Below are 23,675 nucleotides of genomic sequence, written 5' to 3'. Positions count from 1 at the left end.
ACATTACAAAAAGCTCTTAACTCAACTGCCTAGAAATGACTGTGAACATGTACTGATAACGTAGGAGTTCAAGAGGAAGTAAACCCTGATTGGGGTTACTTCCTCTTTGATTCCCTGCAAAGGTAAAGCATAATGGACTACTATGCATCGCATAGTAGCCCATTATGTGTCACTTAACTGACACAGGAGCCAGCGATGTCACCGCTGTCCCCTGTAGTCCGGAGCATCAATCTTCTCGGTGGGTCTCGCTGCTCCCCCGCTGTCATTCGACGAAGCTGCGATGACGTCACTCCCGCGCATGCGAACGGGAGCCGCCACTCGCGGCATATCGCTGTTGACAGCGGCGCGCTCAGTGTGCCTGTCCGCCGCTGTCTACGGCGCATGCGCCGTAGAGAGCAGTTCCTGTATTTTGGCAAATATCTCCTAAACCGTGTAGGTTTAGAAATTTCTTGGACCTACAGGTAAGCCTTAATCTAGGCTTACCTGTAGGTCAAAGTTGGTTGTAAGGGTTTACAACCACTTTCAGGAGCAGTTGAAAAAAATGCCCAACTGCTCCTAAATGTCCGTTCAGCAGCAGTGTACATGAGGCCTTAGAGGACGAGGTATTACTTGGCTTGCCTATTAAAAAAAAAAAAAAAACACTTCAGTAACTGCCCATATAGAGGTACAGGCAGACAGCTGTACTGAATGTCTGCAGGGGCTTGGTGTGGCACCTGCGATCCGCTAATTGCGGGTACAATACTTTACAGGCTGGAGTGTAATAAAAAAAAAAAAATCTTTTTATATGGAAAATCGTGTGTGTGGGTGTTATTTAAAAAAAAAAAAAAAAAAAACTTGCATTATTTTTAGTTTTAGTGCTTCTTATGATGTAATTTGCTATTCTGACAATTTTTTTAATTTAGTACATGGTTTTGATGTATCCGTATCCCACATGACTGCCAATTAAATGAAACAGATGACAGTACATCTGAATATTTAATTAATAATTTGTGTGCTTACAGGTAATATGTGAAGGAAGCAAAAATAAATCTACTGAGCTGAAAGGAAAGATTAGAGAATATCTAAAAGGTACATGCTCCATTTTCTTTGTGTTTTGGATCGAACCCTGTCTGCTTTCTTTTTTACCTACCACCTGCTGTATTGACAAATAACAGTGGGTGGGTTGCTCTCTTGTTCTGGGACGACGTCATGAGCCCAGTCTCACCGCAGCTCTTTACCCATGTGATCAGCTGTGTCCAATCACAGCCGATTACATATAAACAAGGAAATGCTGGTTATCGGCTGCTCTCACCTCACACTGACAGAGTGAGGAGAGACGAGGCAATCAGCGGCATCTCACAGGGGAGATCCCCTGTTCAGATAATGGGGCAATGATCATCAGTGCAGTGCCAATCAGTGATGCTAGTCAATGCCTGCCTATCGGTGCTGCATGTTATGCCACCTCGTCAGTGAAAGAGAAAAATGTACTTATTTACAACATTTTCTGACAGAAGCTAATCTTTCTTTCTTTCTTTCTTTCTTTCTTTCTTTCTTTCTTTCTTTCTTTCTTTCTTTCTTTCTTTCTTTCTTTCTTTCTTTCTTTCTTTCTTTCTTTCTTTCTTTCTTTCTTTCTTTCTTTCTTTCTTTCTTTCTTTCTTTCTTTCTTTCTTTTTCTTTCTTTTTCTTTCTTTCTTTTTCTTTCTTTTTCTTTCTTTCTTTTTCTTTCTTTTTCTTTCTTTCTTTTTCTTTCTTTTTCTTTCTTTTTTTCTTCCTTCGTTTTTTTTCCTGGGGTTTTTTTCTTTTCTTTGGGGGGGGGGACCAGCGATGATTAAATACTGTTGCATGACCGCACAATTGTCATTCAAATTGTGACCGCACTGAAATTTGGCCTGGGTAGGAAAGGGGTAAAAGTACCCAGTATTAAAGCGGTTAAACTAAATTTGGCTATTGATGGTTGAAGTACCCCCATATCAACTTTATGGACAAAGGGGAGATCAGTTGTGAATATTGTTTTTCAGTCCTCTTAAAGTATAACTAAAGGCAAAACTTTTTATGTAAAGTTTTTGGGAAAGGTGGGTAATTATAGTTGTATAAGAATTTTTCGATGCAGAGTGGCTTTACTCTGTGCTAGTTTACTGACAGTCTGCACAGCATGTAGCTACTTTTATGCGTGTGTAATTTAACCATTTCACACCCGGAAGATTTGGCTGCTCAATGACCAGGCCATTTTTTGAAATACGGCACTGCGTAGCTTTAACTGACAACTGTGTGGTTGTGTGACGCTGTACCCAAACAAAATTAATGTCTTTTTTTATTTTTGTATCGTATATCTTGGGACTCAGAGCATCATAGTAATAACTCTATGGGTTATAGGCCACCTTTAGGTGAATGGACACTGCTATAACCAAAAAGGAAACAGAAAGTGCCCCTCCCATACCGGGAGTATCTGTTTTTCACCAATGTCTAAGATGTTGGTCAGAGTTGATGAAGTGCTGAGAGCTCTGCTAAGCAATCCCTGACGGGATCAAGGGGCTGTGCAAACAGATCCATCTAAAGTGATTGAAAACCAAATGGATGGTACCTGGGCCTTGTACAAGAAGAAACAAGGTTTTTGCCTGTAATGCTTCTCTTTTGAGAGCTGGACCCTGGGATCCGACACCTTGGTCATGTTAATACAGTCAAAGAGTTTTCGGGCAGTGGTGCTGTACAAGTCCAAGGGTGTGGCCGGTTCTTGAAGGCCTGGCATGACACAGCCCGTCGTGATGGGTGAAGGCTGGATCTGTCTGTGATTTCCAGCAGTCCTGCGGCGGGGATCAGGTAAGTCAGAAAGACAGGGAATACATGTGTGTGTTTCATGTGATCTTTCTGCCATAAGTATGCGATGCCTTGCCTGTGTTTTTCCACTAGAGGGTGAAAAAGCTACATACCTGGCTTCCAGCATTCCATGCTTCCCCTGTGATGTATTAATGTCAGCAAAGGCTTCCTTTGGCAGCATTGCTATTTCTCCTGCTCTGTCAGCCATCAGTAGGGGTTTGGTGGGACCATCCACCATCAGAGAGGTCAGGATCCCCCCGCCCCCCCTCGATCCGCCCTCACTACAGGGCCGGCTATCTCCACGCAGAGCACGGAAAAGGGATCCTTAAAAAAGGGGTGGGATCTAAGTCTGTGGGGCGCCGCTTAAACGCTGCTGGCGTGCACGTGGGGCACAAGGATCACTGCTTATAAGTGTCACACTCTGGGAGGTTTTTAGTTGGCTGACGGAGGGGCATAGCGCACAAGGGCATGTAAGCTGTATGGGTGTGTGGCTACAGGCATTTCCAAGGGGCACATTTACTCAGCATTGAGACTGAGCATTTATAGCAGCATGTAATGTAAATTGCTAGACTAAAGCTCGGCAGTAGATGCATTTTATTTAGTACCTCTGCTTTTTTTGTGCTTAGGACTATGTCTGTTCGTAGGAGGGGTAATTCATCGCCCGCAGTTCCATCCTCCCCTGAAGAAAGCATCTTGCAAATCTGAGCCATCTTGTCTCTCAGGCATGGTGGCTACCCCCAACATGTCAGCTTCTGCATTTGTCACTAAGGATGGTTTAGCTTTGGTTCTGGCTGGTTTGGAGGGAAAAATAGCCGATTTGTTTGCGTCATCCTGCCAGGAGGTGAGAAAATGAGGTATGTGCCCTTTTCCTGCCCTTGACCTTCTCGTTTTGGGACGACAATGGGCAGATGATGGTGGGGGTACCTTTGAGGAAAGGACGTTCAGGTGACGCCTCTTCTGAGGATTCAGCATCTGAAGAACCTTTCTGAACTTTGCAATCTCAGAAATTGCTAATTCAATCCCTTATGGACTTGGTCCGCTCTGGATGTAAGTTACCTCCTGCAGAGGTGGATGAGGTTTCCTTCTCTTTGGGTTTGCTAAACCCCCCCCCCCCACAGGGTTCTCATGCTTTCCCTGTGCACCCGCAACTGATTTATGCTGATTGGGATCACCCAGATAAGTAGTTACAACCCCCCCCCCCCCCCCCCAAGAAATTTTCATTTCTTTACCCTATGGAGAAAAAGTTCTCAAAGAGATGGGATTTGCCAGCAGTGGATGCTGCTATCTCCTCTGTGAACAGGAGTTTAACTTGTCCAGTGGACAATGTACAAGTATTTAGCGATCCATCTGATAAATAGTTGCAATCTCTAGTAAAAGCTTCATTTGCTGTAGCCAGTGTGGTGGTACAGCCTGCAGTAGCAGTGATAGGCATCTGTCAATCCCTCAAGCAGGTTATTAAAATTCCTGCTCAAACTGATGAGGCCCAAAGTTTAGCTGAGCTACCTAGCGTCCACTGCAAAGCATAGAGCCCTATCAAGGATTACATCCATCAGGTATCTCGTCTTGCACTTATGTTGATACATATGCGCAGGACTCTGTGGCTTAAAAATTGGTCAGCCGAGTCATCATGCAGGAAGCTCTTGGCTGGGTTTCCCTTTCATGGAGAAAAGTTGTTTGGGGAAGATTTGGATAAGTCTATCCAAAAGATTTCTAGGGGTTAAGAGTACCCTTCTGCCGGTTAAGAAAAATAGACTGCCTTCTTTCAAGACTTCCCCTCTTATGCCTAGGGGAATGGCCTCCAGGCAGTATCGACGGCCTCCACCGTCAGGGGCAAAGGGTAAGCCTCATAACCAGACACAGTGCTACAAAAAGCCCTGGGCTCAGAAGTCCACAAAACAGAATCCCAAGGCTTCCTTGTGAAGGGGGGGCCCCCCGCTCGATCGAGTGAGCGGGGAAGACTGCAGTGGTTTTCCGAAATCTGGCAAGAGGAAATCCAAGACAAATGGGTCCTCTAGTAGCCCTAGGCTACAAACTAGAGTTCGAAGGGTTTCCACCATCGTGTTTTGAAAAATCAAACTTTCCCAAGGACCCAGTAAAGAAAGTCCTTATTTCTGGCACTGGGCCGATTACTGTGTCAGGGAGTGATAATAGAGGTTCCCTCAGAAGAGAGGGACAGGGTTTTTTTTTATTTATTTTTTTAATCTCTTTATGGTACCAAGACCAAATGGAGATGTCAGACCCATTCTAGATCTCAGGAATCTGAATCCCTTCCTAAACATTCGCTCCTTTCGTATGGAGTTGATTCGGTCAGTTTCCGCCCTATGGGGAGGAGAGGTTCTAGCATCCATAGATATCAAGGATGCGTATATACATGTGCCAATATTTCTTATATTCACAGACTGACACAGCTTCTCTTTAGACCATTGGGTTGTTATGCCACCTTCAGGAGAGGACTATGCATTACATGTTAACATGTGATAATAAAACTAGAACTTTCTAGTTCCGCCCAAGGGGCGGTCCCTTGGGTAACAATCCCTCGGCACACTACTGCAGCCTCAGGGGACGGGCCCAGCGGTGCATGGTTTTTCTGCAGAAGCTTTGCATTTTGCGCAAGATTGATCCTGTGATCTGCTATCAACAGCCGGCTGGGCGACAGGCTGGATACTCTTATCCTTGTAGCCTCCCCAGCCTGGCCAGCGAGTGCATGCAGGTCGCAGCTACGCGCTAGGCCGGCCACGACGTACCTCAGCTCCAGAGGTGGTCAGTGAGCTTTTATGCTCCGGGGCGCACATATGACCGGGCTACTGATGTCTGCGTCAGTGTGCCAAGGCCAGCAGCTACCCTGTACTACAGCTCTCCCTGCCTCAGTGGGGCTGAGCAGCTGGGCATTCCCTGGGCGGTCGATTCGCGGGTCCCTCACCTCCCTCTCTTCTCTCCCTGTCCCTATCTTCCCTCCCCCCCTCCCTGTGGGGGGTGCTGCTTAGCAATGTGTGTCACGGGCAGGGGCTCTCCGTGGGGTGGGGGCTGCGCTGGCTGGCTGTGTCCTGAGTGGTGTTTTTCATGTCCCTGGGGGTGCCTGGGAGGCTGTGCCTGTGATATCTGCAGCGCTGATCATAGCCATTTTCTAGCTCTGCCCCTCATGGTTTCAGTGTCAGCGGCCATCTTGGGTATGGGAAAGGGAAAGCATGCTCTCCTGTGTCTCGTGGCCATTTTCCCTGTGATTTGTCCTTATACTGGCCACCGACAGCCATTTTCTAGAAGCCTGAGCACGTTTTTTTCAGCTTCTCTAGAGACAGCATTGTAATCCGGCTACCATTTTCCCAGTGCCTTAGTCCTTATGCTGGGCGGCCATTTTCTTTGAGCCTGAGCACATTGCAGAGCGGTTTCAGCACAATTAGCAGCAGCTGTGAATGACAGAGTGGTTTCCCCTGCACCTGGGAGCTGACCGAGAACACGGGCACAACTTTCTGGACAGTGCAGAACCTGTCGGTGGTGAGTCCTGCGGGAAAGAGCCCCTCAGCCAGCAGCAGTAAGGAGGGTGGGACCATCACTGTCCTAAGTCCCCTTCAGGTGGCAGACAGGGTAGGGTCAGCATGGCTTCAGAAACTGGTGTTTGAAATCCAGGCAATTGCAATCGGTTCGCCTACGGAATGTGCAGTGCCCTTGAACGCCTTGTCGGCGATCCTCAATTCGTTCGTTGCCAAGCTGGAGGCGGTGCATGGGCGCAAGGTGCTAAAAAGCGGCCCCTGTATCCCCCCCCCCACCCCATCGCCTGCGGAGAGCTCTGACGCAGACTCGGGCTCTGCTGAGGCTGGTGACCCCTGCTGTCGTTTCAGATGACGCTGACCAGGACCGTTCGAACAATGAGGTTGAGTCCCCGTGCGCGACAAAGCGCTTGTTGGAGCACTTATCACAGCTGTGCGCGATACCCTCCATCAGATTCCTCTGCTGATATAGCGGTCCCTTTTGGGTCCCGTAAGCCAGCCATTCACCTAAAGTGTTCCCGTATCTGACTTATTTTGACAAGTTCATTTACAAGGAATGGGGTTGACCGGAACGGACCTTTTCGGTCCCCAAATACATGGCGGTGCGTTGCCCTTTTGAGGAGAGCCTTCTCAAAAAGTGGTCGGCTCCTCCGGTCCTGGAACCCCCAGTATCCAGGTTAAACAAAGTAACCACGATCCCAGTAGAGGGGACTCCTGCATTTAAGGATCCCATGGACAGGAAGGCCGAGGCAGCGTCTCGTTCTTTGTTTACGGTTGTGAGGTCAACCATGCGACCAGTACTGGCATCCGCACTTGTGTCACAGACACTGAGTGGGCAAAACTGTTGCACCGCCAGTTGGGAGAACAGCAGGCTTCTCCTGTCGTGGAACTAGCAGACCAACTAGTGCATGGCCTTAAGTACATTTGTGATGCGGCCCTGAATACCCTCCCCCTGTTATCCAGGGCTTCAGTGTCAGTAGTGGTGCTGAGGCACCTGATTTGGTTAAAATGCTGGTCTGCTGACCAGGCATCCAAAAAAGCCCTGACGGATCTTCCCTTCCTTGGCAACCGGCTCTTTGGAGCCTCTTTGGATGACATTAAGAATGCCACAGGTGGTAAGAGTACTCTGCTCCCACAGGCCAGGAAGGCTAAGGAGCCACGCCGTAGGCAAGGGCCCTCTCTTTCCGCTCGCAAATGGCTTTTTTTGTCCGCCCGGAGCTTCGGCTCAACGCCCGACAGGACGACCACAGAAGGACAAACGTCCCTGGAACCGCAATCTTGCGAACAAAAGTGCTACCGCATGAAGGTTTACCACCACTCATGACTCGGGTGGGGGGTTGCCTTCGGGAGTTTGCAGCCCGGTGGTCCTCTCGACTGTCCGACCAATGGGTCTGCGATCTGATTTCCTACGGCTTCAAGATAGAGTTCCTCTCTTGGCCACAAAACAGATTCTTCCCCCTCCAGCATACCCGTTCTCCCGGCTCGCGGGAGGCCCTCTTGGGGGCAGTAAGGGACCTACTGAATCGCGGGGTGATTGTACCTGTTCCGGAATTGGAACGTTTCCAGGGGTTCTACTCCAAACCGGTTTGTAGTTCCTAAGAAGGAAGGGGTACGTCCAATCTTGGATCTAAAAGCCCTCAATCAATTTGTGCAAGTGCAGAGGTTCAGAATGGAATCAGTTTGCTCAGTAGTCGCTGCACTCCATCAAGGGGACTCCCTGGTGTCCTTGGACATCCAGGATGCATACCTGCCCATACCCATATGCCTCCGGCATCAAAAGTTTCTGCGGTTTGCAGTTGGGGAAGCCCACTAACAGTTTGTGGCTCTCCCTTTTTGGTTTGGCATCAGCCCCCCGAGTCTTTACCAATGTATTGGCTCCTGTGTTGGCGTTGCTACGGCAACACGGGATCGCAATCGTGAGTTACCTAGACAATCTCCTCCTGAGAGCTTCTTCCACCTCAGAGTTAGAAGAGGATGTGGCGATCGCCATGCAGACCCTGCAAGAATTTGGGTGGCTGTTGAACCTAAAGTCGGTAATAGTACTGACTCAGTGTTTGGAGTACCTAGGCTTGCTGCTGGACTCCAAGGAAGCGAGAGTGTTTCTCCCTTCAGACAAGCTGCGGTAAAACTGCTGATGAACCGCAAGTGGTTGTCGCTCCGTTTCTGCATGCGAGTCCTGGGACTCATGGTGGCCTCCTTCAAGGCAGTACCATATGCCCAGTTCCACACCAGAGTCCTGCAGAAGGAGATCTTGACAAAGTGGGACAAATCTCCGTTGTCCCTGGATCGACAGATCCAGGTGAGCCAGTTAGTCAGGGGTTCCCTGATCTGGTGGCTGAGGTCCCCGGTGCTTCAGTCTGGGAAGTCATTCCTACCTCTGAAATGGACGGTGATCACAACGGACGCCAGCCTATTTGGCTGGGGTGGAGTGATGGGACTCAGGACCTCTGGTCAACAGGAATCCAAGTTGCCGATCAATCTGCTCGAACTGAGAGCTATCAGGCTATGCCTCTCCACCTGGTCAATGAGCAAGGGCGTCCAATCAGGATCCAGTCAGACAACGCCACTGCTGTGGCATATGTCAATCGTCAAGGAGGAACAAGAAGCTAGGTCACTCATCCTTCGGTGGGCAGAGCGACATGTACTGGCTCTGTCGGCCATTTACATCCCGGGTGTGGAGAACTGGCAGGCGGACTATCTAAGTAGCCAGATGCTGGACCCAGGAGAATGGGCGTTGCATCCGGAGGTGTTCGGGCTACTGTATCTGCGGTGGGGCACACCAGACATGGATCTGCTGGCCTCCCGTCTCAATCGGAAGGTGCCAAGATTCGCGTCCAGGACAAGAGATCTGTGGGCAGACGTGCTGGTGGCACCGTAGGATCGGTACCAGCTGATCTACGCCTTTCCTCCACTGAAACGGTTACTACGCCTGCTTCGCAGAGTGAAAGCCGAGGGGATCCCGGTAATACTGGTTGCCCCAGATTGGCCTCAGCGTCCTTGGTACGCAGACCTAGTGCACCTGGTGGCGGACACCCTATGGCAACTGCCGTTTATGAGAGGACCTTCTGTCTCAAGGTCCGATTCTTCATCCTGCTTTACCATTGCTGGTTTTAACGGCATGGTTATTGAGCCAGATGTTGAGGAACTGGATCTGTCAGACTCGGTGATCCCAACTATGTTGAGAGCACGGAAATCTTCTTCTCGAAATATATATCATTGTACCTGGAAGGCCTACATCTCCATGTGTGCGGAGAGAGAGGATGGCATCCGCGCTCCTTTTTCATATCCAGGATCCTGCTGTTTCTTCAGCAAGGGGTGGACCAGAAATGGCTGTTAAGCACCATTAAAGGACAAATATCAGCTTTGGCTGTCCTTTTTCAGCGACCTCTGGCGTCTCTCTAGTGGGTACTTTTTGCTCAAGGGGTGCGACATGTAGTCCCTCTGGTGCGTTCACCGTTAACCCCGTGGGATCTGAACCTGGTATTGGCGCTTCAAAAACCACCATTAGAAAATATCAGTTTCCCCTGTTGACTTTCCCAGAAAGTGGTCTTTCTAGCGGCCATCACATTGGCCAGGAGGGTTTCGGAACTGGCGGCCTTGTCCTGCAAGTTGCCGTATCTGGTTATCTACAGGCTAAGGTGGTGTTTGCATCCGCAACCGTCTTTTCTGCCGAAGGTAGTCTCGCCCTGTTTTTTTGTGGTGGTTTTTTCACACACTGTCGTTTTTTTTGTGGGTTTGTACTAGCTCCCACATGCCACGGTGTATGAAGTTTTCTCACCCCTAATTTTGGCACTGCTTGGGGACGTACCAATGGTCTAAAGAGAAAAGCTGTCAGTCTGTGAATATAAGAGAAAATAGGATTTTTTGTACTCTCCGTAAAATCCTTTTCTCTGTAATTCACCGACTGACACAGCACCCGCCCCTCATATTTTTCTTTGTTATACTGCTTGTTGACGTACTGAGGCTGCAGTAGCATGCTGAGGGGTTGTTACCTAAGGGACTTCCCCTTGGGCAGAACTAGAAAGTTATAGTTTTATCACATGTTAACATGTAATGCCTAGTCCTCTCCTAAAGGTGGCATAACAACCCAATGGTCTAAAGAGAGAAGCTGCATCAGTCGGTGAATTACAGAAAAAAAGTTTTTAGAGCGTGTACAAAAAAATCCTATTTTTCCGCTCACCAGAAGTTTCCTGGAATATAGTAACAACGGTTGCCAGCCTATGGGGCTGGGGAGCAGTTCTAGAAGAGACCCATTGTTTAAGGGAAGTCCTCAGAGTCCAAGACCACCTTACCCATCAATATGCTAGAGATTTGTGCAGTACGTCTGGCTCTAATAGGACGTCCAGGTTGCCGAATGCTCTTGTCAGGATACAATCCAACAAAGCCACAGCAGTGGCCTATATCAATCACCAAGGGGGTACCAGAAGCCATGCTGCCCAAAGGGAGGTGGACCATATTCTGTCTTGGGCAGAGAAACATGTTCCTTGCCTATCTGCAGTTTACATTCCAGGAGTGGAAAAATTGGTAGGCAGATTTTCTGAGCCGTCAACAGTTGTTGCCGGGAGAATGGTCTTTTTGCCCATATGCTAAAGATGAGATACGCTGGACGTAGATGTATTGGCGTCCAGGTTCAACAATAAGTTGGACTACTTTGTGGCAAGAACAAGGGATCCAATTGCACTTGGAGTAGATGCGTTAGTGATCCCGTGGAATCAGTTTCCACTGATTTATGCATTCCCTCCAGTTCAGCTGCTACCACGGCTGCTTCACAGGATCAGGGAGGAAGGGAAGCTGGTAATCCTAGTGGCCCCGGCATGGCCCAGAAGACCCTGAAATGCAGGGATCATGAGAATGGCAGTAGGGGAGTCTGACTCTTCCAACTCGTCCGGACCTGCTGTTGCAGGGACTGGTGTTCCATCCTGGCTTACAATTGCTAAATTTAACGGTGTGCCTATTAAAGCCCACATTCTAAAAATGTGACTTTCAGGTTCGGTAGTAACCACCCTGATTAATGCCAGAAAGCCGGCCTCCAGGACCATTTAATAAAGGGTCTTTAATGTGTCGCTTGGTGAGACCAAGGGTTGGCATCCTCATAAGTATGTCATAGGAGGAATTCTGGCCTTTCTACAATTAGGAGTAGAAATGAAGCTGGCCTCGAGTACAATTAAGGGTCAGGTTTCGGCCTTGGCATTGTTTTTCCAAAGGCCGCTTGCTTCGCACTATTTTTAGTTGGGGCATTCCAAGGGGTAACGTGGACACGCTATACAAGTCATTCATTCATAATGCTGCCAGTTGGAATACCCTTGTGCCCATGGGATTTGTCGGTGTTGCAAAGACAACCCTTTGAACCTATATGGAATATTCCTTTGATCCATTTGACAAGGAAATTGGTATTCCTAGTTGCGATAACCTCTGCAAGAAGAGTATCAGAATTGGCTACTTTCTCCTGTAAAGAGCCATACTTAATCATTCACAAGGATAAGGTTGTGCTGCATCTGCACCCAACCTTTTCGCCAATGGTGTCTGGTTTTCATCTGAATCAAGATGTTTCCTTACCTTCCTTTTTTTCCTCATTCTGCAGAAGAAAAATTACATTCTCTCGATGTAGTGAGAGCAATTAAAGCCTATCTGAAAGCCACTGCTCAGATATGGAAAACTGATGTTTTGTTTGTGTTGCCGGAGGGCCCTAGAAAGGGTCAGGCAGCATCTAAATCCACTGTTGCTAAGTGGATTCATCAGATGATTAGTCAGGCTTATGACCTGAATAAAAGGGTTCCTCCCTTCTGAGATTAAAGCGCACTCTACCAGGGCAGTCAGTGCTTCGTGGCAGTGCTTCACCAAGCCTCTATGGCTCAGGTTTGCAAGGCCGCTACTTGGTCGTCAGTACATGAATTGACGGGATTCTGTCAAATGGATGTAAGATGGCAGGAGGACACTGCCATCGGGCGTAGTGTGCTGCAGGCAGCAGTATACGTGCTTACGCCTGGCGGCAGCTATTTGCTTTGTGTCTTCCTCCCCTCAGGGGGCATTGCTTTGGGCATTCCCATATAGTTATTACTATGGTGCTCTGTGTCCCTTGATGTAAAATTTAAGAAAATAGGATTTTTATGACCGCTTACCTGTGAAATCCTTTTTCCTTGGCCAGTTCAGCTATTCAGCCAGCTGTTGCAGCAATTGATATTTGCCAGTCTATAAAGGATCAGTTCAAATGGCTAACCAGGAGGATGATCTCCCTGAAAGTAAGACAGATATTCCTTGAGCGCTGTGTTTTGCTGTTGATGCTTTAAGGATTTAATACAGCAGGTTTCTCGTCTAGCTCTCGTCTGTACATATGGGCAGACTTTTTTATGGCTTAAGAACTGTTCAGCTGAGCTTCCTTTTAAAAAGTTATTGGATGGTTTTACGGGGAACGTTTATTTGGTGATCATTTGGACAAAAGTATCCAAAAGATTTCTGGAGGGAAGAGTTCTCCTCTTCCTGTGAAGAAAAGCACCAAACTTCCCTCGTTCAAAAACGTAGGGACTGCTTCCTCAAATGTCTCGACGTCAGGGTGGTTCCGCCGCCAACAGGCCGCTAGAGCCAGTGTCAAGGTCAGGGCCAGAAAAGGCCCTGGGTCCAAAATTCTTCTAAAACCAGCACCAAGCCCTCCTTTTGAGGCGGAGGAGGGGGCTGCTGCACTTTGCGGACATTTGGAAAACCATTAAGGACAAGTGGGTCACCTCAATTTTATCTTGCTGTTACAAGCTGGAGTTGCAAGGGGTGCCTCCTCAGGTTTCTAAGATCCAGCGTTCCCTCGGATCCTCTAAAAAAAACATATTGCATCAGGCACTACATCTAGCATGCATTAAGGTAAACAATATTTAGGCTGTACAAGCACTTTACGCTTCCAAAGGGCACGGATCAGGGTTAAGGGGCTTAGGATAACGATCGCAGTTAAAGTGGTTGTAAACCCTTACAAACCACTTTGACCTACAGGTAAGCCTAGATTAAGGCTTACCTGTAGGTCCAAGAAATATCTCCCAAACCTATACGGTTTAGGAGATATTTGCCCGAAGACGGGCTCCGCTATCTACGGTGCATGCGCCATAGACAGCGGCGCGCAGGCGCACTGAGCGGGACATCGTTGATGACGGCAATGCCACGAGTCTCGGCTCCCGTGTGCATGCGCGGGAGTGACGTCATCGCTGCTCCGGCGAATCACAGCGCCGGAGCAGCGAGACCCACGGTGACCCACCAAGAAGGTGGACGCTCGGAACTACAGGGGACAGCAGTAACTTCGCTGGCTCCTGTGTCAGGTAAGTGACACATAATGGACTACTATGCGATGCATAGTAGTCCATTATGCTTTGCCTTTACAGGGAATGAAAGAGGAAGTAAACTCATCAGGGTTTACTTCCTCTTTAATTACACACACATGTTTTTCTGTTTAATTATGTCATATAGTGTGTGTAGACTGCATTTCCTTGTGGTATTGATAAAGCATGAACCTTCTTGGGGAAACACGTCTACTTATTTTTGTTCCTTCCCTGCCTCTCAGCAGCGGCTGTTTTTATAGATTTTGTACAGCAATAAAGCCAATTTTGCATGGTATGAGTGTGCTGCCGTCCAATTATTGCCAGTAATTTACTATGTGTCTGCTGCAATGGCGGGGTGTGAACCTAATCCTTAGTGCAGTCTGAGTACCATAGCCAGATGATATCACCTGTAAGCAGCTTTTCAGCACGGACCAGGATAGTTGTGGCTCAGACCTCTAAATGGAGCACCAGGGGAGAGTGATTCGATATGCCCCTGGGAGTGTAGTTAAAGTCCGTAATGCAGGGCAATATGGAGGGTGTACCTAAACAGATCAACCCTGGATAGAGACATGGGATGTAGAAAAACAAAACTGTTTCTCTAGCACGCCAGAAGTCTATCCAACCCACCTCCTGTATGAGTCTATTGAGGACAGTACCCCTGTCAGGGGCTCCCCCATTAGGTGGGGGTTCTTATCCAAAAGAGGCAAATAGTCTTCCATCAGAGAGATAATCCAGGCTTGTTTAATATGTACGCTAAAAAGGAATTGTGCTAAAACACATACAGTAAATTGGCAGTTCAAAAATGTATCTCTACCCTCTTCATCCACAAGTACATAAATTTCCTAAAATGCAAGGGAGCAGTGGGTGGAATAACAGGACTAGTCTGCCCTTGCATACTGAATACATGACAAAGTGTCTTTAGTAAGGTGCGTTTCTTGGAGACTATAAATAACCAGGTGGTACCCATGTAGAATGGTAGTAATCATAGACCTGTTCCGGGGAATCGCTTCACAAAGACCCTGTACATTCCACGAGATTATACGCACTCCCACCATGTAAGGATTGGTATAATCCAGGAAAAAATGGTCTGGTCATTAAGGGGGTAAATCCTCCCGTGGCTGAAGTGGCTAAAGGAGTTGTAAAGGCAAAAGGTTTTTTTGATCTTAATATATTCTATGCATTAACCAATTCTGGACCAGCAACCGCTGTTTTATTGCGGTAGGTTGGCTGGGCAAATCGACATTGCCTTGCGGTTGCGCTGATCAGATTCGCTTCAGAACCGATCAGTTCCCGGGACAATGATTTCTGGCCTGGACCTGCTGATCGGTCCTGACAAATTAAATCCTCCCCTGCCTGTGTAAGTGTAAACACAGGAGGGGGAAGTGATTTTTCTCTCTCTCTCCCTCTCCAGAGAGAGGACATCCAAATGTGAGTTGCACCAACACTGCACTGACACAGTACACACATTTCACCCCCCAACAATGTACTGGTGTCATTTGTGCCACTAATCAGCGGATATAGGCATGACACTCGCTTTTATTGTCCCTCCTGTCCTGACCAACCTGGTCTCTGCATTGGTGACTGTTTCAAATGCTACCACACACTAGTAGAGTATTAGTGTAGGGTACAGCATTGCAGCCCTAGGGCACACTTACACAGAGTCTTGAAAGATGAGCTGGCCATCACATTTTTTATACCCTAATCTTGAACGTTTACAGTTTATAAAAATGCAAAAAAATATATAAAAATTAAAAACACAAAAAAATAGGCCAAAAAGTTGGTTTTATTTTTCTTCTCTCTACTGTTCTTACGTTCGCGCTCTATTGTCCACTCACTAGTCTATATCTATTGTTCTCTCTCTTGTTACTGTATTTTAGAACTGCAATGTTTTATTTTTCTCCAGTCATCTTCCAGGACGGCACACCTGAGAGATGACTGGTCCACCTGACAGGAAACACAATCAACAACAAATTTAAAAGTTCCCACCCCTCCCTCAGACCCTCAGTTCTTGATTGTGTTTCCCACAGAATGGCAGCGAAACCAAGTTTCTTTTTACTTTTGTGGTTGGGGGTCTGGGACCCGTTTTTTCCTTGTGAGGTATATCTTCTTGGGACTTAGCAGACAGGGTCTGTGATGCTCCCTTGTAACCCCCGGGGAACACTTGGGGGTGATAGCCCTCACTTTAGGCCTCTTTAAGGAGCCTTGCTACAGCCTCAGGGGACAGGGGAGTTGTCCCAGTAGTGCTATTCCCCTTTTGCCTTTTTTCCTACCTTGAACAGGGTTCGTTGGTGGAGTAAGGTGAGCTGCTTTCTCCGGTGCGGAACGCGGATTGCGTGCGTTCCAGCACTACGGCGCATGTCCGGAAGTTCAAAAACGTTACTTCAGGGTATCGAGTTCCGGAAACCTGGTGGTCCTGGGGCGGCTGGACGCATAGCTGCGTTCCAGCCTCAGGGCACAGGACCGGAAGAGGCCGTACGTCATTTCCGGGCGTCGGACCTCCTAAAGATGGCGCCGATTGGCGCGCTTTTTAAACAGAGCGGGTGTGGCGTGAAGCACCCTGTCTTCTCTTCTGGTGAAGCGCTTTTGTGCTGGCATCATCTACAAGGGGACGCTCAAGATTGTACCTTGGTCCAGCGATCCTTCAGGGCAGTAAATCGCCATGGAAGTGGAAGGTCCGTCTGAGCAGACAGCCGTGGAGGTCGCCACAGGGGGTGAGTGATCCAGCTGTGTTCAGGGGCAGGGTACTCTAGGGTAGACTGCCTGTGCCCCTTTAGGACATGTGTAGCTAATTGTCTATTTGTTTTTGACTATTCCCAGGCACTGAAAGCTTTGCCCAGGGGTCAGCTGCTAGGTCTAAGGGAAAGGCTACTTCAAAGTCCAGGCGTTGTGGGTATTGTAATTCTAAGTTAGCACAAGACCACACCAAACCTTTCTGCGATAGATGTATCATTAAGCTCGCAGGCAAGGAGACCGCCCAGGTCGTGAAGGAATGTAGGGCCTTACAAGCAGAAATGTTGGCCACCCTTCAATCTTTTCAATCTACCTTAGTGAAGGGTTTGGAGGAGGGACCATCAGAGAGAGAGACTCCTCAGTTCCAAGAGAATTTTTCCACATCTTATGCGGAAAGTTCCCAGGGCCAAGTCTCCCTATTGTCTGAGGTGGAGGAAGGTCAGGTCCCAGATTTTAGTTCTGGGGAGGAAGATTCAGACCAAGATAGCCAGGGGGAGGCTAAACTTGGGGGACTTTTGTTCTCGAGTGAGGACATGGAAGGCTTATTAAAAGCCATTTACACCTCAGAAGATATCCAGGTTCCCTCTGTTCAAGTCTCAGCGCAGGACAGAGTATATAGAGGTCTAGGAAGGTTGCAGGCTAGAACCTTTCCCATCCACCAGTCTCTGAAAGAGATAATCCTCAGAGAATGGAAAGAACCTGAACGCAAGCTTCTCAAATTGAAAGCTTGGAAAAGAAGGTGCCCCTTTAAAGATGAGGAGGAGGAGAAATTTTTTAAAACCCCTCGCTTGGATGCATCCTTAGCGCAGGTTTCTAAGAGATCAGATTTATCCTTTGAAGATTCTGGAAATATCCAGGATCAGATGGATAGAAAGTCGGAAACTTTACTCAAAAGAGCCTGGGAGGCGAATGCGGCAGCAATGGCACCGGCTCTAGCTTCCGCCTGTGTAGCCAGGAATGCAGACACCTGGCTTGGCAAGTTAATGGATCACGTTTCCCACAGTAGGGAGACTAAAGAGATCGTAGACTCGCTGGAGGTAATCAGTCGAGCGGTAGCATATGTGGCAGATGCAGCAGTGGAGACTGTTAGGACCACAGCTAAGGCAGCAGCACTTTTGAACTCTGCCAGGAGGGCCCTATGGGTAAAGACCTGGGATGGAGATTTTACTTCCAAATCTCGCCTATGCGGCATTCCCTTTGAGGGTTCCCTACTGTTTGGCTCAGGCTTAGATCAGGTTTTGTCCCGATCTACTGAGAAGGGTAAGAAGTTCCCGGTGAGGCCCAAGAGGGAAAGGGGTAAGAAATTTTTTCGAGGCCCCTACTCAAAGACCCATCATAAGGGGAAAGCTGAACAGAGGAAGAAGTGGAACTTGGGAAAAGGAAAAGAAAAAAGTGCAATTCTTTTCTCCACTTCCGGAGCCTCTCAGAAAGAAGGCAAATGACGCCACCGTAAAGGTAGGCGCAAGACTCAGCGACTTCCTTCCCCAATGGGAAAGGATTACGCAGAGTCCATATATTTTAAATCTCTTAGAAGTGGGGTACAGACTGGAATTTCAGAGTCTTCCCCCACAGGAGTTTCTGGTTACCTTTCCTCCCAGGGACCCAACCAAGGCAAAAGGGTTACTGAGAAATTTAAAGGAACTAGCAGAACAAGGGGTTATTGCTCCGGTACCAACCAGTCAGCTAGCTCAGGGTTTTTACTCACACGTATTTGTGGTTCCAAAACCCTCAGGCAAGTTTCGGTTGATAATAAATTTGAAAAGACTCAACCGTTACTTACTTCACAAGAAATTCAGGATGGAGAGTATTTACTCAATAAGAAAACATCTTCAGAGAGGAGTCTTTATGGTCACCCTGCATTCCGGCAGTAACCTGGGCACAACTCCATTCTCGGGAGCTTCAGTCTTTCCTACTTGCCTCATGGGGAGGAAAAAGAGAAACATTAGAGAACAGAGTACCCATCACAGAGGAGGTATCTCGTTCTCTGCGGTGGTGGCTCGACCCACAGAATTTGTTGAATGGTCGCCCCTGGTCTCAGGTAAACCCTTTGGTCTTAACCACGGACGCCAGCGCTTGGGGTTGGGGGGCTCATCTGGGAGTCCGATATACCCAGGGGTCCTGGAGCCACAGCCAAGCCAGGGAATCTTCCAATTTCAGGGAGCTTCTGGCAGTAGGCAAAGCCCTAGACTATTTCCGAGAGGAACTGCAGGATAGGGAGGTTCAGGTCCTCTCAGACAACCTGGTCACGGTGGCATACTTAAACCACCAAGGGGGGACAAGGTCGGACAAACTAAGACGGTTAGCACAGCAGATCCTTGTGAAAGCAGAAAAGAGGGTTCTTTCACTGTCAGCGATTCATATAAAGGGCTCACTCAATCTGCAAGCAGATTTCCTAAGCAGACAGCCCATCCTTCAAGGGGAATGGGGATTGAACAAAGAAATCTTCTTCCTGGTGTGCAGACATTTTGGCAGGCCAGAAATAGATTTGTTCGCTTCCCGGGAGAATGCGAAGGTTCTCAGGTTTTTCTCCCTTTACAAGGATCAAGAAGCAGAAGGGATAGACGCTCTTGTACAAGTGTGGGATTTCAGGCTGGCTTATGCCTTTCCCCCATTGGAACTCCTTCCCAGAGTCCTACAGAAATGAACCTACTCAAGGTCAGACCTAATACTGATAGCACCCTGGTGGCCCAAGAGAGTTTGGTTTCCCACCATTCAGAGTCTCTCGATAGCTCCCCCGCTGCGTCTGCCGCTGCAACGAGACCTGCTCAGTCAGGGTCCAGTCTTTCACCCCGACCCGGGTCGTCTCTCTCTGACAGCATGGCTATTGAGAGGGAAATACTCAGAGACAGGGGCTGTTCGGAAAGAGTGATAGATACTCTTCTCCTCAGTAGGAAAGGCGCCACCAGAAAAATGTATGCAAAGGTCTGGAAAGTCTTCTCCCACTGGCTACAGTCTAAGGAGGGGGCTCTCCAGATGATACCTACCATCCTAGACTTTCTTCAGGAGGGGGTGGACCAGGGTTTGGCAGTTAGCACCCTAAAGGTCCAGGTGGCAGCCCTGTCCGTGTTTTTTAATAGGAAGCTAGGACAGGAGCCGCTGATAAAAAGATTTTTGTCGGCCAGGGGAAGGGTAGTTCCAGTTAGGTCGGTCAGTTGCCCTCCATGGGACCTGTCCCTGGTATTAGATGCCCTAACAAGGGGGCCTTTTGAGCCGGTGGCTCAAATTTCTGTTAAACTCTTATCATTTAAGTTGGCCTTCCTTCTGGCTATCACTACGGCCAGAAGGGTGGGTGATATACAGGCTCTGTCGATTAAAGAGCCGTTTTTGCGCATCCTAGAGGATAGGGTAATCCTCACTCAGGATCCTCTTTATTTGCCAAAGGTAGCTTCATTATTTCACAGAACACAGGAGATTATTCTCCCGTCCTTTTGCCAGAATCCTAAGAATAAGGAAGAGGAAAGATTCAATTTCTTAGATGTCAGGCGTTATCTCCTAGTCTATTTAGAAAGGGTGAGAGACTTTAGGAGATCCAGTCATTTATTGATCACCTTCTCAGGGAAGAGAAAGGGTCTACAAGCATCTAAAACAACGATAGCTAGATGGGTTAGACAAACCATATCTATCGCTTATAGGCAGGCGGGTAAACCAGTACCAATCCGCCTTAAGGCGCATTCAACCAGATCCCTGGCGACCTCCTGGGCAGAAAGGGCAGGCGCCTCAATCGACCAGATCTGCAGAGCAGCAACATGGACGAGCCATAGAACTTTTCTGAGGCACTACAGAGTGGAGCTGTTGTCCCCTCAGGATTTGGCATTTGGCAGGAAGGTCCTACAAGCGGTTGTCCTGCCCTAAAGGTAGGCCTGAACTTCTTGCTTATCCTCTCAGGTGTGCCGTCCTGGAAGATGACTGGAGAAAATGACCAGTTACACTTACCGGTAACGTCTTTTCTAGGAAATCTTCCAGGACGGCAGGCCTACTTCACTACCCTTGTTTTATTGGTGTGGTATATTGATTCCTCACAGAATGTTCCCTCTGACACTGGTGTGGGATTTTCTTTTCCATAACTGAGGGTCTGAGGGAGAGGTGGGGACTTTTAAATTTGTTGTTGATTGTGTTTCCTGACAGGTGGACCAGTCATCTCTCAGGTGTGCCGTCCTGGAAGATTTCCTAGAAAAGACGTTACCGGTAAGTGTAACTGGTCATTTTTTGCTGTGTTTTATTGTATTTGCTTTGCAGGTATGGTATGTCTTACTGTTGTACTGAAATGTTACTTTAACCATCATTTGCTTATCAGGTACACATTCAGCGGCAGCATTTATTCTGATGGCAACAACGTTTGCTCCCATGATACGTAAGGCCATGACTCCAGCGCTGTGGGAGGTGATTTCACCACCACGGCTAAAAAAGCATATATGCCGAAGCATGGGGGCAGGGGTGGAAGGGCGATTTGCTCTTAATAGATTTGGCGGATTGCCACCATTCTTTGGCATATTTTTTTTAAGGCACAGATTGCGATCATATAATACATTGTTTTGAGTTAATGTTTTATTGTCGCCTCTGTTTGCTTTTCAGTTACGCCATTCAGCTGCAGCACTGATTTGTTTATCCTGACAGCAACAGTGTTTGCTCTCATGATACGCAAGTATCGGTGACTCCAGCATTGTAGGATGTTGGATGATTTCACCACCACAGTTAAAAAAATAAAAGTGCATGTATGGCCATCATTAGAAGTGGGTGGATGGTGGGCATACCCACCGATTTTTTTTTTTTTTTTTTTTTTTTTTTTTTTGTTCTGCCCACAGGCTGCATGAAAAAAAGAACATTACAATATATGCCCAACAAGGACCAGCAATGTACTGGTATGTTGCTGGAGTTTAAATGGTTATACCAGAATGATGCCTGCAGGTTTAACCACTTAACAACCGGCACATAGCCGAATGACGGCTACAGGGCGGTTGTTTAACTCTGGGAGGACGTCATATGATGTCCTCCCAGAATTCCGCTCTTGCGCGCCCCCTGGGGCGCGCACTCGAGAGCATCCGTGACCGCCGGGGTCCTGTGATCACGGATCACGGTAAACGGACGCTCATCGCGGACGTTTACCACGTGATCGCTCCGTCAAATGACGGAGTGATCATTTGTAAACAAACCGGCGTCATGTTATGATGTCAGTTCCTCCCTCCCCCTCTCTGTACCGATCGGTACAGCAGAGGGGGAAGAGATCGGTGTCAGCAGCGCTGTGGGCTGCATCTGCAGTGCCCACATCGCTGCTCAACGAAATTTAACCCCTCAATTCCCTGCCATTACTCTGCAATGCCCTGCAACACTCTGCAATGCCCTGCAACACTCTGCAATGCCCTGAAACACTCTGCAACGCTCGCCAATACCCGGCAACACCCTGCAATGCTCTGCAACACCCGCCAATATCCTGCAATGCTCTGCAACACCCGCCAATACCCTGCAATGCTCTGCAACGCAATACTCTGCAGCGCCATGCTCTGAGATACCCAGCCATAGTCAATGATACCCTGCAATACCCAGCCATAGACATCCCCCGCTGCCCTCCGGTGTTTCTACCGACACGCCAATACGATCAAAGCCAGAATCTTTTTTTTTTTCAGGCTTCCCAGCTTAGAGGTGAGTTGCGGGGTCTTATTGACCCCATATCTCACTGCAAAGAGGACCTGTCATGCCATATTCCTATTACAAGGGACGTTTACATTCCTTGTAATGGGAATAAAAGTGATCAAAAAATGTATTTTTGGGGAAAAAAATGTCAAACTAAAATAAAGTAAAATGAACAATACATTTATTTTTTATTTTTTATTTTTTTTAATAAGCGCCCCTGTCCCCATGTGCTCGCATGCAGAAGCGAACGCATACGTAAGTCCCGCCCACATATGAAAACGGTGTTCAAACCACACATGTGAGGTATCGCTGCGAACGTTAGAGCGAGAGCAATAATTCTAGCTCCAGACCTCCTCTGTATCTCAAAACATATAACCAGTAAAAAAAAATTAAATCGTCACCTTTGGGGATTTTTAAGTAGCGACGTTTGGTGCCATTCCAAGAGCGTGGGCAATTTTGAAGAGTGACATGTTAGGTATCTATTTACTCAGCGTAACTTCATCTTTCACATTATGCAAAAATTGCGCAAACTTTACTGAGATTGTTTTTTTTTTTTTTTTTTTTTTTTAAGCACAAAACTGTTTTTATTTTTTCCAAATAAAAAGCATTCGAAAAATTGTTGCGCAAATACCATGCGAGATAAAAAGTTGCAAAAACCACCATTGTATTCTCCAGGATGTTTGCTAAAAAAACATATATAATGTTTTGGGATTCTATGTAATTTTCTAGCAAATAAATGATGATATTTACATGTAGGAGAGAAATGTCAGAATTGTCCTGGATGCTCCAGAACGCCTGATGGTGCTCCCTGCATGTTAGGCCTCTGTATGTGGCCACACTGTGTAAAAGTCTCACACATGTGGTATCGCCGTACTTGGGAGTAATAACAGAATGTGTTTTGGGGCGTAATTTGTGGTATGCATATGCTGTGTGTGAAAAATAAGCTGATAATATGACAATTTTGTGAAAAAAAAAAGTAAAAAAAATCTTGATTTTGCAAAGAATTGTGGGGAAAAATGACAACTTCAAAAAACTCATCATGCCTCTTACTAAATACCTTGGAATGTCTTCTTTCCCAAAAGGGTTCATTTGGGGGGTATTTGTACTTTTCTGGCATGTTAGGGTCTCAAGAATTGAAATAGGCCGTCAGTACTTCAGATGTGATCAATTTTCAGATATTGATATATAGCTTGTGGACTCTATAACTTTCACAAAGACCAAATAATATCCACCAATTTGTACTTATTTTTACCAAAGATATGTAGTAGTATAAATTTTGGCCAAAATTTATGAAGAAAAAATTACTAATCTGCTAAATTTTATAACAGAAACAAAGAAAAAATCGTTTTTTTACAGAATTTTCTGTATTTTCTCTTTTATAGTACAAAAAATAACAAAACAAGCGGTGATTAAATACCACCAAAAGAAAGCTCTATTGGTGTGAAAAAAAGGACAAAAATTTCATATAGGTCCAGTGTTGAATGACTGAGTAATTGTCATTCAAAATGTGAGAGCACCGAAAGCTGAAAATTGGTCTGGTTATTAAGAGTGTTTAAGTGCCCAGTGGTTAAGTATCATCTTGGTATCATTCTTTTCAGCCAGCGGTCATTTTTCATGTAATGGCAATCCTAGCGGCTAATTTGCCTCAGTGGGAGGGAACGTGTGTGCAGCCAGTGGTTCCGCCAGCTGATTGAAGACCAGAACGGCTCCAATCATCTATAGCCTAAGAAACCGGAAGCTACAA

The 23,675-nt window shown here is 47.2% G+C and overlaps 1 protein-coding gene across 2 annotated transcripts in view; it reads left to right on the top strand.

The window, feature by feature from the left end:
- Window positions 1–23,675, top strand: part of ANKLE2 (ankyrin repeat and LEM domain containing 2) — a 147,851-nt gene that overhangs the window by 108,850 nt on the left and 15,326 nt on the right. For both annotated transcript variants that reach the window (XM_077461722.1, XM_077461720.1), the window contains exon 7: window positions 1,002–1,068. In XM_077461722.1, coding sequence (XP_077317848.1) covers window positions 1,002–1,068 — 67 coding nt within the window. The remainder of the gene's footprint in view (window positions 1–1,001; window positions 1,069–23,675) is intronic.

This window comes from Lithobates pipiens, unplaced genomic scaffold (genome assembly GCF_037356315.1).
Source record: "Lithobates pipiens isolate NorthernLeopardFrog02 unplaced genomic scaffold, aLitPip1_a1.2 Scaffold_3, whole genome shotgun sequence".
Classification (NCBI taxonomy): Eukaryota; Metazoa; Chordata; class Amphibia; order Anura; family Ranidae; genus Lithobates; species Lithobates pipiens.
The sequence above is the reverse complement of the archived record's forward strand: the minus strand, read 5'-3'. Positions and strand labels throughout refer to the sequence as shown.